Source organism: Balaenoptera borealis (assembly GCF_965194805.1).
Source record: "Balaenoptera borealis genome assembly, chromosome: 3".
Classification (NCBI taxonomy): Eukaryota; Metazoa; Chordata; class Mammalia; order Artiodactyla; family Balaenopteridae; genus Balaenoptera; species Balaenoptera borealis.
The window spans coordinates 14,108,709-14,123,272 of record NC_138866.1 but is presented as its reverse complement, the minus strand read 5'-3'; the positions used below and the strand labels follow the sequence as shown (position 1 = coordinate 14,123,272).

Genomic DNA, 14,564 nt, shown 5'->3' with positions numbered 1-14,564 from the left:
GCCCTGTCTTTTTACCAAACTCTAGACTTTATTTATTTATTTATCTTCGTTTCTGCGCGCCAGCTTTCTCAAGTTGCGGTGATCGGGGGCTACTCTTCGTTGTGGTGCGCGGGCTTCCCAATGCTGTGGCTTCTCTTGCTGCGGAGCATGGGCTCTAGGCACGCGGGCTTCAGTAGCTGTGGCGCACAGGCATAGTTGCTCCGCGGCATGTGGGATCTTCCCGGACCAGGGCTCGAACCCGTGTCCCCTGCATTGGCAGGCGGATTCTTAACCACTGCGCCAACAGGGAAGTCCCAAACTCTAGACTTTTAGATGTAGGCCTGATGCTAGTCAGTTTAACCACGTTAGCAGAGAGGTAGGCAACTCTAGAGGTGGAGAAAATGTGTGTGTGTGTGTGTGCATGCATGGGCGCTCGTGCCTGGGTTCGCACATGCGTGGGCATGGTGGGGGGAGAGGGAAAGAGAAAGAGAGAGAGAGAGCATGCACGAGAGAGCACGCGAGCCACCATTTAGTCACTTGGATACAGCCGTGCCTGAAGTTGGATACACACCACCGATAAATTCCCATAGTGCTTCAGCAAATTTGAGTTGGTTTCCCAGGCTTTCTAGCAAAATAACTTGAATAACACAACAACACAGAGCAAGCCTCAAACTAGTCTGCTTCTCAGTGGAACATCCCATGGTGAAAGTAGTTGTCAAGAAAAAGGAATACAGTAGACTGTTTAGTCCCTTGAAAGTTTGTTGTTCTCTCCGTCTGGACTCGAGGCTTCTGTCGCAACCATGCTTCGCCAGATCATCATTCAGGCCAAGAGGCATCCCAGCTTGATCCCCATCTTCATATTTACTGGAGTGGGAGGTACTGGAGCAGCACTGTATGTCTTGCGCCTGGCATTGTTCAATCCAGATGTCAGTTGGAACAGAAAGAATAACCCAGAACCCTGGAACAAACTGGGTCCCAATGATCAGTACAAGTTCTACTCAGTGAATGTAGATTACAGCAAACTGAAGAAAGAAGGTCCAGACTTCTAAATGAAATGTTTCACTATAGAACTGCTTAGAATGAAGTTCTTCCAGAAGCCACCTGCGCAATTTTCCACTTAACCAGGAAATATTTCCCCTCTAAATGCACGAAATCATGTTGGTGTATTGTGCTGGGGTTTACACGGATTAATAAATAGTCTGAAACTTGAAAAAAAACAAAAGAAAAAGGACTACAAATTTATGGACAAGCATGGAACTGGGAAAGTTACCTCCCCTCTCTGTGCCCAAGTTTCTGCATCTGTGAAATGGGGATAATAATAAAACCTCCCTCGTGGCATTACTGTGATTAAATAAGTCAATAGGAGCAGTGTTATATGAAAGTATCCCAAATGTTGGTACGATTGGTACTATTATTAGTTATTGTTACTATTATTGTTATTTCCGTCGTAAAAATGATTATATCAATGCGAGAGTTCTATTGCTCTATGTGAAGGCTCTACTTTGGAGTCACATTTGAATTGTTACCAAGTTGAATTAACTACCCATAGGGTCTATTATTGGATAAATTGAGCATTTATTCAATCATTCAGAAAGGAAATCCCGGCCAAAAAAAAAAAAGAAAGAAAGAATTACAAAGGGACTTCCCTGGCGGTCCAGTGGTTAAGACTCTGCACTTCCAGTGTAGGGGGAGCGGGTTCAATCCCTGGTCGGGGAACTAAGATCCCACATGCTGCGGGGCCCCCCAAAAAAGGAAATCCACATCCAAGTCTGGGATCTGGCCTGACTCCTGAATCCACAGGGAGCACCCATGGACAAATAGGAGACCCCTGGGGGACAGGGTCCTTATCACTACAAGAGCCTGTAAGGACCAGGCGGCCTGTGGCTCCATCTGCACCTGTGGAACCAGGCAAATTTCCCTTCTCTGTGGAATCCAGTAGGGAAACGAGTATTTTTAAGGGAACGGAGGGAAAAGGATAATGGTAGCTTTAGCTTGAATCTGAGGCTGCTGTAAGAGAGAATAACAGTGTTGGTAATTTCTCCTTCCTGTTTAAGCACTTTGGTGAAGTGCCTTCCCCTAAATTAAACTGGGAAGTAAGAAAAAACTAGTTCACATGCCAGCATACAGACCCACAGGCCCACTTGGCTACAGATTTCTAGCACACGGGAGTTGTCTTAGAGGAGAACTGGGGAACTGGGCCAGACTGCAATAGCAGAATTTCCCTCCGCTGCAGAAAAAAAGAAAAAAGAAAAAGAAAATGAACTTCAGTCATCTCAGTCAAAAATGTACTGAGGTTTTCTTCCCACATCCTTTATCTCTCTCCTCAGTCTCTTCTTCCTCCTTCTCCTCCTCCTCCTCTTTTTAAGAAAAACTGTGGTAACATATACATATAAAATTTACCATATTAATCATGTTAAAGTGTGCAGTTCAGTGGCACTGAGTACTTTCACATTGTGCAACCGTCCGCACCATGCATCTCCAGAACTTTCTCATCATCCCATCCTGAAACTCTGTCGACGTTAAACACCAGCTCTCCATTTCCCCTTCTCCTAGCCTCTGGTATCCACTATTCTACTTTCTGTTTCTATGAATTTGACTGCTCTAGGTCTCTGATATGAGTGGAATCACACTGTATCTGTAGTTTTGTAACTGGATTATTTCACCTAGCTTAATGTTTTCAATGTTCATGTTGTGGCATGAGTCTGAATTTCCTTCTTTTTTAAGACTGGATAATGTTCCATTGTATGTACCACATTTTGTTTATCCATTTATCTGTTGACGGACACTTACGTCGCTTCCACCTTTTGACTCTTGTGAATAATGCTCCTATGAACTTGGGTGTACAAATATACATGTTCCAGTACCTGATTTCAATTCTTTTGGCTATATGCCCAGAAGTGGAATTGCTAGATCATGGGGTAAATCTACGTTTAATTATTTGAGGAACCATCACACTGTTTTCCTTAGCAGTTATACTGTTTTCTATTCCCACTAGCTATGCACCATGGTTCAATTTCTCCACTTCTTCACCAGTATTTGTTATTTTCTGTTTTTCTTTTTGTAAAAAATAATGGCTGTATTAATGGGTGTGAAGTAGTATCTCATTATGGTTTTGATTTGCATTTCCCTAGTGATCAGTGATGTTGAGCATCTTTTCATGTGTTTAGTGACTTTTTGTATATCTTCTTTGATGGAATGTCTATATATTCAAGTCCTTTGCTCATTTTTTAATTGAGTTATTTGGTATTTTATTGTTGAGTTGTAAGAGTTCTTTATATATTTTGAATATGAATCCCTTATCAGATATATGATTCACAAGTATTTTATCCTGTTTCCTGGGTTGGCTTTTCACTCTGTTGATAATGTCCTTTCACGCACAGAAGTTTTAAATTTTGACGTAGACCAAATTTATCTATTTTTAATTTTGTTACCTATGCTTTAGGTGTCATATCCACAAAATCATCACCAAATCCAATGTCATGAAGTTTTTTCTTTAGGTTTTCTTTGAAGAGTTTTATACCTTTGACTCATGTTTAGGTTTCTGATCCATTTTGAGTTAATTTCTGTATATGGTGTAAGGTCCAACTTCATTTTTTGGCATGTGAATATCCAGTTTTCCTGTCACCATTTGTGGGAAAAAAAAAAAAAACCCACAATGTTTAGTTTTGAAAACACTCATAACTGTGAGGTGTAAAATCTTTTCTGTTCTTTTAGTGTTTGCTTTGTGTATATGAAGCTCTGTGAATAGGTATATACACATGTAGAACTGTTATTTTTTTTAATGAATGATCCTTTATCATTGTGAATTGTTCCTCTTTTTCTCTGGTTATATTTTTTATCCTGAAGTTCACCTTGTCTGATATTAATACAGCCACTCAGCTTTCTTATTATTAATGTTTGTATAGTATATCTTTTTCCATTCCTTTATATTTAAATTAGATCTCTTGTAGGCAATGTTCGATTAGGTTTTACTTTCTTATCCAGTTTGACTTTTAAAGTATTTTTATTTAATGTAGTTTGTGATATGGTTGGATTTAAGTCCAACCTTACTATTTTATCTTCTACTTGGTTATTTGTATTTTTTTCCTCTTTTCATGCTATCTTTTGGATTATTTTTAGATTCTATTTTCTCTCTATTGGCTTATTATCAATATCTACTTGCCTTATTTTTTTGATGGAGTATAGAGTTCACAATAAGCACCTTTAACATCACAGTCTACTCTCAAATCGTAATAGACCACTAATATGTACCCTAAGAACCACACAATAGCTGTACTTCCATTTCTCCCTTGGGGTCCTTTAAACAATTGTTGTCATTCATTTTACTTCTACATATATAATAACCCCCACAATACACTGTTATTATTTTTTTCCTTAAATGTTCCTTAAATGGTCAATTCTTTTTAAAAGAAAATTTTAAATTAGGGAGACATTTATTTTGTATTTATACACACATTCACCACTTCAGGGTTCTTTCCTTCATGTAGAGCCAAGCTTCCAACTGGTATCATTTTTCCTTCAGCCTGAAAAGTTTCCTTTAACATTTCTTATGGTGTAGGTCTCCTGGATAAAAAGCCTTGTTTTGCTTTCATTTTGAAGATTATTTTTTCTAGATATAGTATTCTACTTTACCCTTTTTTTTCCCCTTCCAGCTCTATAAGAACACATTTTCCTTGTCTTTTAGCTTGCATTGTTCCTGACAAGAAGTCTGTGAGCATTCTCGTCTTTGCTCTGTATATGTAATATGTCTCTTTTTCTGCTCCTTTTTTTTTTTTTTTATAATGTTTTTTTTTTTTTAATTTTTTTATAGCTACTTTATTTATTTATTTTATTATTTATTTTTGGCTGTGTTGGGTCTTCGGTTCGTGCGAGGGCTTTCTCTAGTTGCGGCAAGCGGGGGCCACTCTTCATCGCGGTGCGCGGGCCTCTCACTGTCGCGGCCCCTCCCGTTGCGGGGCACAGGCTCCAGACGCGCAGGCTCAGTAGTTGTGGCTCACGGGCCCAGCTGCTCCGTGGCATGTGGGATCCTCCCAGACCAGGGCTCGAACCCGTGTCCCCTGCACTAGCAGGCAGACCCTCAACCACTGCGCCACCAGGGAAGCCCCTCTGCTCCTTTTAATAACTTTTTTTATCACTGGTTTTCAGTAACTTGATAATGATGTATTGTGATGTGTTTTTATTTGTATATTTTCTGCTTGGGATTCATTGAGCCTCTTGAATCTGTACATTTATAGTTTTCATTAAACTTGGGAAAATTTTGGCCATTATTTCTTCAAATAGCATTTCTGTCCCCCCTTTTCTGGTACTCCCATTTTATATATGTTAGACCACTTAATCTTGTTCCACAGGTCACTAAAGCTCTTTTCATTTTTTTCAGACTCTTTTTCTTCTCTGTGTTTCAGCCTAGATAGTTTCTTTTGCAATTTCTTCAAGTTCACTGATCTTTTTTTCTACAGTGTCCAATCTCTTGTAAAACTTGTCCAGTGAATTTTTCACTTCATTTGGTTCCATTGAAATTCCATTCATTTCTTTTTTTATAGTTTATATTTCTCTCCTCAGTATGATCATGTTTTCCTCTGATTTCTTAAACATATTAATATGAGCTATTTTAAAGTTTTTGTTTGATGATTCCATTATTGCTATCATTTCTGGGTCTGTTTCTTTTGATTAATTTTTCTCCTGATTATGAATCATACTGTCTTGCTTCTTTGAATGTTTAGTAACTTTTGACTGTGATTTAAAATTTTTTTAAAATTAATTAATTAGTTTATTTACTTTTGGCTGCATTGGGTCTTCACTACAGCACACAGGCTTTCTTTAGTTGCGGCGAGCGGTGGCTACTCATCGTTGTGGTGCACGGGCTTCTCATTGCGGTGCCTTCTCTTGTTGCAGAGCACGGGCTCTAGGCACAGGCTTCAGTAGTTGTGGCTTGAGGGCTTCAGTAGTTGTGGCTCACAGGCTTCAGTAGTTGTGGCTCATGGGCTTTAGTAGTTGTGGCTCGAGGGGTCTAGAGCGCAGGCTCAGTAGTTGTGGCTCAGGGGCTTTGTTGCTTCGCAGCATGTGGGATCTTCCTGGACCAGGGCTTGAACCCGTGTCCCCTGCATTGGCAGGTAGATTCTTAACCACTGCACCACCAGGGAAGCCCCTTGATGTAATTTTAAACTTCACATTGTTTTGTGTCTGGCTTTCATTGTCTTTCTTTAGAGTATTGATGTTTATATTGGCAAGCATTAATTTACTTATGGACTAGCTTAATTTTTTTTATTTTCAAGCTTTGTTAGGTCGAATCTAGAACATCCATTGTTTTAGGGCTAATTTATCTCTACTACTACTATGGCCTAACTGTTCTGAGGTCTCTAGTAAATGCCTCAGCAGTTGTAATAAGCAAAATAATGGCCTCCCCAAATGTCCACATCCTAATTCCTGGAACCTGGGAATAATTAAGTTAAATGACAAAGGGGAAACAGGGTTTAAGAATTAAGTTTTGCTAATCAGCTGACTTTAAATTAGGGAGATTATCCTGGATTATCTAGGTGGGCTCAAGGGTCTTTAAAAGCTGAAGAGGTGTAAGTCACTTCCTCTCCCAGACCCCCAGATTCCCGTTCTGTTCCCCAGAAAAAAAAAAAAAAAAAAGCTGAAGAGGGAGGCAGAAGAGAGAACCAGAGAGACAGAGTGTGAGAAGGACGCAGCTCAGTGTTGTTGACTTTGAAGACAGAGGAAAGGGGCCATGAGTCAAAAAAAAGTGGGTGGTTCCTAGGAGGGAAAAAATGCAAAGAAACAGATTCTTCCCCAGATCCTCCGGAAAGGAATGCATCATACCCGCATTTGGGTTTTACCCCAGTGAGATCTGTGTCAGACTTCTGTTCTACAGAACTGTAAGTTAATAAATTTGTGTTGTTTTAAACCACTACATTGAGGGTAATTTGTTACAGCAGCCATAGAAAACCAAGGCAGTGGTCAGTGAGATTTCTCCACACTGACTGGGTGGAACTCAATTGTCTTCCAGATAATTGTGAACGCTGAGAATGTTTCTGTTTATGGCTCCCTCATGGTTCTTTCACCTTGTTTTGTTTCCCTTCCCTCAGGGATTATAGTCCTGCTGTCCAACATCTGAAAATAATTGTATCATATATTTTGTCCAGTTGTCTAGTTGTTTATGGCAGGAAGGGAACAAATAGTACTGGTTATTCCAACATGGCTAGAGGCAGAATATAATGTGTGCAACTTTGCATATTGAGAAACAAATTTATATAGCATGACTTTTTTTTTAACATCTTTATTGGAGTATAATTGCTTTACAATGGTATGTTAGTTTCTGCTTTATAACAAAGTGAATCAGCTATACATATGTTCCCATATCTCTTCCCTCTTGCGTCTCCCTCCCTCCCACCTTCCCTAGCCAACCCCTCTAGGTGGTCACAAAGCACGGAGCTGATCTCCCTGTGCTATGCGGCTGCTTCCCACTAGCTATCTATTTTACATTTGGTAGTGTATATATGTCCATGTCACTCTCTCACTTCGTCCCAGCTTACCCTTCCCCCTTCCAGTGTCCTCAAGTCCATTCTCTAGCTCTGCGTCTTTATTCCTGTCCTGCCCCTAGGTTCTTCAGAACCTTTTTTTTTAGATTCCATATATATGTGTTAGCATACGGTATTTGTTTTTCTCTTTCTGACTTACTTCACCCTGTATGACCATCTCTAGGTCCATCCACATCTCTGCAAATAGCACTATTTTGTTCCTTTTTATAGCTGAGTATTATTCCACTGTATATATTACCACATCTTCTTTATCCATTCCTCTGTCAATGGACATTTAGGCTGCTTCCACGTCCTGGCTATCGTAAATAGGTGCATGCATCCTTTGGAATTCTGAGCAAACCCCAAATTTAAAAGATGAACCACAATAGTTTACTCCTTGCATGTGTAACAGTTTGACATTGCTTCCTCCACACAGTCATTCAGGGACCCAGGATGCTAGGTCTCCCCAGTGCAAGGTGGAACATTGTAACAACAATACAGAGAATTCCTAACGAAAGGAATCATCATAGTTCCCATTCATCGAGTGCTTCCTGAGTGCCAGGCACTGTACTGAGACTCACCCTTCCGTCCTCACAACAACACTTTGTGAAGAAGCCAGGGCTTGGAAAGGCTCACGCCCAATTTTGCCCAACCACAAGCCAGGTTCTTAATCATTCCACTCTACATCAGCTTTGTGATGTATGCTGATGTTGCACTCCTGAGAAGTGACAGTTAATTCAAAAACATGTAGAGCAAAAATGAATTTTCTCACCAGAAATGAAGGGAAAGAAATGCAAGAGAAATGCTCTAGTAGACTGCAAAAGATTCCAGTCATGTAAATGTTTTTGCTATATTGCATTAATATGAACAGTAAATAAGCAGTTTATGGGGAAAGTTGAATATATTAAAATTTATTCATGGAATAAAATAGCCACCAAGAAAAAAATAGCCACTGACTAATGGAGCACTGGCCAATATAGCCTGCAAATGTGAGTATGCAAGCCTCCATTTTCTACATTATGAGAATTTTAATGTGTGAAGTCTCTCATCACATTACTAGTGTTCCCAGCCAAACAATCCTGTTACTCCTGGTGGCCCTGCTTACATTTTTTCTTAGCGTTTTCATCAGAGAGAAGCATACAGCCGAAGCCTATGACAATACTAATTAATAATAATAATAGTCAAGAGCAAACACTCACGGAGCACTATGAGCAGACACTATTCTAAACACATGCATTGATATTTGGTCAAACATTATTCTGGATGTTTCTAAGAGGGTGTTTTTGGATGAGATTTACATTTAAAGCAGTGGACTTTGAGCAAAGCAGATTGCCCTCAATAATGCTGAGTGGGCCTCATCCAATCAGTTGAAGGCCTGAAAAGAACGAAAAGCTAACCTCTCTCTAAGCAAGAAGAAATTCTACCAGCAGGCTGCCTGTGGACTCCATCTGCAGCATTGGCTCTTCCTGGTTCACTTACAGACTGCCTTTGGATTTGAAGTGCAACTCTTTCCTGTGTCTCTGGCCTGTTGGCCTCCCCCATCAGATTCTGGACTTGCCAACCCTCCACAATCACATAAGTCAGTTGCTTAAAATAAATCTCTTTCTACATATGTATCACATCCTACTGGTTCTGTTTATCTGGAGAACCCCAACTAATACACTTGCCTAAGGTTATATACCCAGTAAATGGCAGAACTGGCTTTCAATCCTGCAGTCTGGTGCCGAAATCCGTACTCTTGATGGGAACTGTCCTGTTAGCCCTTGTCAGTGCAGCTGGTAACCTCTATTCTTATGGTAGTAGGTTTTTCCCACTTCTTCAAATTAAATGACCATATTGGTTAAGATAATGCAAATTGCCTAAGAAGCTAGCTGCCATAATAAACAAACCCCAAATTTCAGAGGCCAACCACAATAGACATTTACTTCTTACATCTATCTGTAGCCATTTGACAGGGGCCATCCTGGTTGCTAGGTGACCTTCCTTCACACACTCATTCAAGGGACCCAGCTGCTTGAGGCTCTGCCATTTTCAACACGTAGGTTCCAAGGTCACCCTGGGGCTTGACTCCACTCCAGCTAGCCAGAAGGGGAAAGGAACATGGTAGATCATGCATGAGAATTTTTATAATCACTATTGCTAAGGAATTTTTTGTTAAAACAATTTGGCAAGCAGTTTAAATTGTGTTATTCTGAAATTATTTTATGTGCACGTGTGTTGCTCATTCGTTGTTCATTTTAAAGAATGTAATTCTTTAAGATGACATTTAAAAGCACATTTTAGGGCTTCCCTGGTGGCGCAGTGGTTGAGAGTCTGCCTGCCGATGCAGGGGACACGGGTTCGAGCCCTGGTCTGGGAAGATCCCACATGCCGCGGAGCAACTGGGCCCGTGAGCCACAATTGCTGAGCCTGCGTATCTGGAGCCTGTGCTCCGCAGCAAGAGAGGCCGCGATAGTGAGAGGCCCGCGCACCGCGATGAAGAGTGGCCCCCGCTTGCCGCAACTAGAGAAAGCCCTCCCACAGAAATGAAGACCCAACACAGCCATAAATAAAATAATTAATTAATTAATTATTTTTTAAAAAAGCACATTTTAAAGTTGCTCATTTTGCTTTCATTTTATTTCAAAATCCTTAAATTAACAGGGTGTAAAGTGAGAGGCAGGTGTATTTCTTAATGAATCAACCAAATTGACTAGAAGGGTTGTTTATATTAGAGGATATTATGAGAGAAGGTTGGAGGTAAAGTTGGGACAAGATTATGGAGGGCCTTGAATGCCAGGCTTAAGTGGCTTGGACTTTTTCCTTTGAGAGATCTCAAATTCTTGTTCCTTCTCGTCTGAACTAACAGCCTTTATTCTCTACACTAACTAATCATAGGTGATGTTCACCAGCACACTTGAGTGTGATAATATTTAACTCATCATTTGTTTTTCATTGCCTCTCCTCCCTCCACACCCATTGCCTGGATAAACTCTATGCATCTCAAGGGCAGGACCATGACTTACACTCTTATTAATGCTGCACAAGCCTAGCAGAGCATCTCATATGTGAAGTTAAGGACTACATTCTGTTGAAATTCAAGAGATGTCCCTACACCTTCAAATACCCCACAAATTGGTGAATGTAACTATGCATATAATTTTCTCCCAAAATGCAATATATTCTAACTGAAAAATATGAATGATGTCTTGAGGCTTCTAATGACTTTATAAACTACCATGTTCTGGTTGGGGTTCTCACCAAAATGACTTACCCAATTATGCTCCCTGGCTTGGGGATTGCATCCTTTAACTGTTTTCACATCATAAAGCCAAGCTGCCATCACATTTGGCATTCTGTTCTTTGAAATGTCTATTATTAGGTGGGGAATCTCTATTTCTCAGGCCTCTTTATTTTCCTTTCACTCCTATCACTAAGACTAGCAGTCAGCTGATATTTTTTAGCACTTTTTTGGGGGAACAAAGCATTTAAAAAAGATTACATCAAAAATTCATTGCATAAGGAATGACTAGTAGAGAACAAAATCTTATTTGTGCTGGTAGTCAGCTAGGATCACTCACTAGCTGAGAAACTCGCTCCCACCCACGAGCCTGGGACTCAAATTCATGGCTCAGCAAAATTATAAATGACCATACATCATGGATCTGGGATTTGCAAATAATCAAAACCATGTGTGCTGACTCTAGAGATGGTAAGTATCTAGGATATAATAGTAAACGTGACAATAGCATTGATACCACTAGTTACCAAGCTGTGTGACTGTGTGTGTGTCAAACTGGATATATGTCTGTATGAATACATTTGCATACAAACGTGAGTGTGGGCATGTGTGTATTTTCAAGTTCTTCATTGCTACGTAACAAGCTACCTCAAACAGTGGCTTGAAACAATAACCATCATTTCTTCTCTCACTCAGTTCTGGGACTGACTGAGCTCAGCTGGGTGATTCTCACTTGGAGTGGCTCCACGGCTGCAGTCGGCTTGTGAGTGGAGCTGGAATCATCTCAAAGACCTCTTCACACACATGTCTGGGGCTTGGACTGGGAGCACCCAAAAGAGCTGGGAGCTAGGGCTGGAAGATAGGCAGCTCCTTGGGCATCTCTATTTCTATTTGGTTTCTCCATGTGGTCATTCTAGTATGGTGGCCTCAGTGTAGCTGGACTTTTACATGGCAGCTCAGAACTCCAAAAGCATGGGTTCAAGGAGAGAGAGACAGAGACGGAAACAGAAACAGAGAGAAACTCTAGCAAGATGGGTGCTATGCTCTTACAAAATCCCATGCACATAATCATGTACGTCTTATTGCCTTTGCCACCTTCCATTGATTAGGAGCTTGTCACAAGCCCCACCCACACTTGTGGGAGGGGAGTGACACAAAGGTATGAATACCAGGAGGGAGGGATCATGGGGTCCCCCTAAAGGCTGTCTGCCACATGTAATGAAATTAAGCAGTGTGTTCCAAATCACATAGCTAGTAAGCCCCACAAATAGGATTTGACCCCCGGCGGTCTGACTCCGGAGTCCCCATTCTCAATTATCATACTAGAGGGACACTTGGTGTGAGTGCATATTTTCAATTGTCATCATCCTCTTTTTAAATGAATACATTCTCCTGTGCATCCTCAGTTAGTAAGAAACTAAGCTGACAGAATCATGCTCCTGAGTCTGCAAAGTTGAAGACCAGCCCCCAGGACATGGTAACTTCATGCAGGTAATGCCACACCCATCAATAAGGCTTCCTTGGTGGCACCTGCTCCATGCTGATACCTTCAGGTCATAATTATATACCTAATATATTTGTATAAACAGAGAAAGAGAGCTTGTCAGAAGACCATACATTTCCTTGGAACATCTTCAGGCCAGATGGCACGTGGGCAGGAACAAACGGGTAATGTTGCAATGGAAGCAACTGGGGGAAAGTCCTGTAGATGCTGGGACTTCAGCCTTGGGAAAAACTCCAGCAGCAGCTGATTCTCTACCATACAACGGGCTGAAAAAAACACATCTCTGTAAAAATAAAGAAAAGCCTAACCGAGTGCAGCTGCCATCCTTCCAATAATTAGATTCGGAGGATTATGCTGAGATGAATGGAAGATATCATATGGTCACTGCTAGAAATATTTGCCATCTTTGTCTAACTGCACTACCAGATACTAGACTTCTTAGCGGACCCACATATGTTTGTTTTTAATTAAAATGTGCTGAATGAACCGTTAGCTACACTGAAATAATGAAGAAAAGCAACACAAGACAAATCGGCTAATTGACAACTCCAAACATTCTATTTTATACCCTTCAGTTATGTTAATGGAGAGTTCCAATATGTTCTAGTTGAAATAATAATTACACAGCGCAGTTACATAATAACCTAAGAGGTAGATAAAAATGTTATAAATAACTACAGCAGCAAAACCCACAAATGGGTCAAAGGATCACAAATTCATTTACTCAGTCTTTATTCCAACAAGTACATGCTGAGTGTATATTGCTTATTATGTGTCAGGCTCTCATAGGTTAATGCTTATGATGAAATATTCCTAGTGTTTTCAAATACACATTTTTGTTTAAGCCAGCACGTTCTGTGAGTATCGAGGTGCTATGCAGGGTACCTCTCCAACCACATGATGAAACAAAACAGCAAGCAACTCTTGAAAAGGAGAGACCATAATTTTAAGACATTTCAAAAGCTAGTTTATATGAAGGCAGAGAATCTGGCCAAGATCTTGACAAATTACATTTTATTCAGTGCACAACAAACTAGCACAGCTGCCTGAAGGAAAATGTGTCCTGGGATAGTGTACACAGAGCAAGGCCAAAGGGCAGCCATATTCCAAGTAGACCGTAAACAGGGGATTGATTGGAAGCCTTTCCAAAGATCATGGCAGAATTTCAGCTGTGCGATAACCAGAATTCTGGCCAAAATTGGGAGTGATGGAAACCGTCACATATCATTGGATATTTTGTAGAGATTAATCCCTTGGCTGGGTCGTCTCTGATGAATGAAGGAGAATAATTCAGAGTCAGTCACAGAACACTCTTGCTCTTAACTGGAGGGGCAGGATATCAATGAGGTAAATTAACTCCAGGGCATTTAGAGTTTATTTACAACTAAACTGCAAAGCCTCCATCTCATCCATATTCAATCAGAGAAAATTGTGGCTCATCCAAGGCAAGACATGAGCCAAATTTGGGGCGAGGCGAAGGGTGACATCATCTGAAAGGGCTGGAAATGAAGTGCAAATTTGAATATCATCTGTATATAAGTGATAATTAAAGCTGTGAGACGCAATGTGCGCCAACAGAGAAAGTCAATACAAATGAGGAAAAGAGTGTCCCAAGGTACATGGTACTTCTGAAATGGAGATTTTTAAAAAAATAAGGTAGTGGGGACAAGATTTTCTTTCCTCTTGAATGATCTCAAGACAAATACAGGTCACTCGTGAGAAAGACACTCATCTTCTTGCAGAGAGTCACTCAATCACTTGATAAAGTAGAGGAGTTTTCCTGTAAGATTTACATTCCAAGGAAATAAGTTACTTCATTTAGTTTAAGGAAGACCATTCTCTCTCCCCAAATAGATCATTTGGGTAAATAATAACAATGAGAATCACCCATTCAAGCTGACATTTGCTTGTCCTTTTCAAGTTCAGTATTATATTTGGGCAGGAAACACAAGTTGCTTTATCTGGGTGTTAGGTGATTTCATTCATGCAATGAAGAAATAGTTTCTCTTTTCCTAGCTCTGTCTGAACACTGTAACAGTAGCATAACTAAAGGAAATGAAACATGAGTCAAATGAAATGGAGACTAGTTCATAAGGAATTATTCATTACGAAAATGGCAGCTTTTGCCCTAATCATCCCTCTAGAGATCTATGACTTAGGGCTCTCTTTTTCCCTCTCTCTCTCTTTTTTTTTTGGACTACCAGCTCTCCAGGTCATAGTATCTTCCAAACAACCTGTTCCTCAGTAGCACGGGCTGAGTGTGGAGTGACCCTCACCCTGAGTAATGGGTGTTATGGGATGAATTGCATCCCCCCACAATTCCTGTGTTGAAGTCCTAACTCCC

General features: G+C 40.5%; 1 protein-coding gene, 1 long non-coding RNA gene and 1 pseudogene across 10 annotated transcripts in view; 2 read left to right on the top strand and 1 right to left on the bottom strand.

Annotated features, from left to right (window-relative positions):
• EFCAB11 (EF-hand calcium binding domain 11) overlaps window positions 1-14,564 on the bottom strand; it is a 229,403-nt gene that overhangs the window by 35,931 nt on the left and 178,908 nt on the right. For 2 of the 8 annotated variants that reach the window (XM_082383782.1, XM_082383743.1), the window contains one exon: window positions 5,085-9,574. The exons of 2 other annotated variants lie outside the window; for them this stretch is intronic. In XM_082383782.1, the coding sequence (XP_082239908.1) occupies window positions 9,490-9,574 (85 nt within the window). In that variant the 3' untranslated portion in view covers window positions 5,085-9,489. Of the gene's footprint in view, window positions 1-5,084; window positions 12,487-13,219; window positions 14,001-14,564 lie in introns of those variants that run through there. 4 more of the 8 variants (XM_082383780.1, XM_082383741.1, XM_082383783.1 and 1 more) reach the window with 3 other exon arrangements.
• The window catches only part of LOC309624946, a 436,224-nt gene that overhangs the window by 330,024 nt on the left and 91,636 nt on the right, over window positions 1-14,564 (top strand). The window lies entirely within an intron of this gene.
• Window positions 601-1,364, top strand: LOC309624945 (cytochrome c oxidase subunit NDUFA4 pseudogene; annotated as a pseudogene). Its single transcript has one exon. The product of its transcript is annotated as a cytochrome c oxidase subunit NDUFA4 pseudogene (transcript).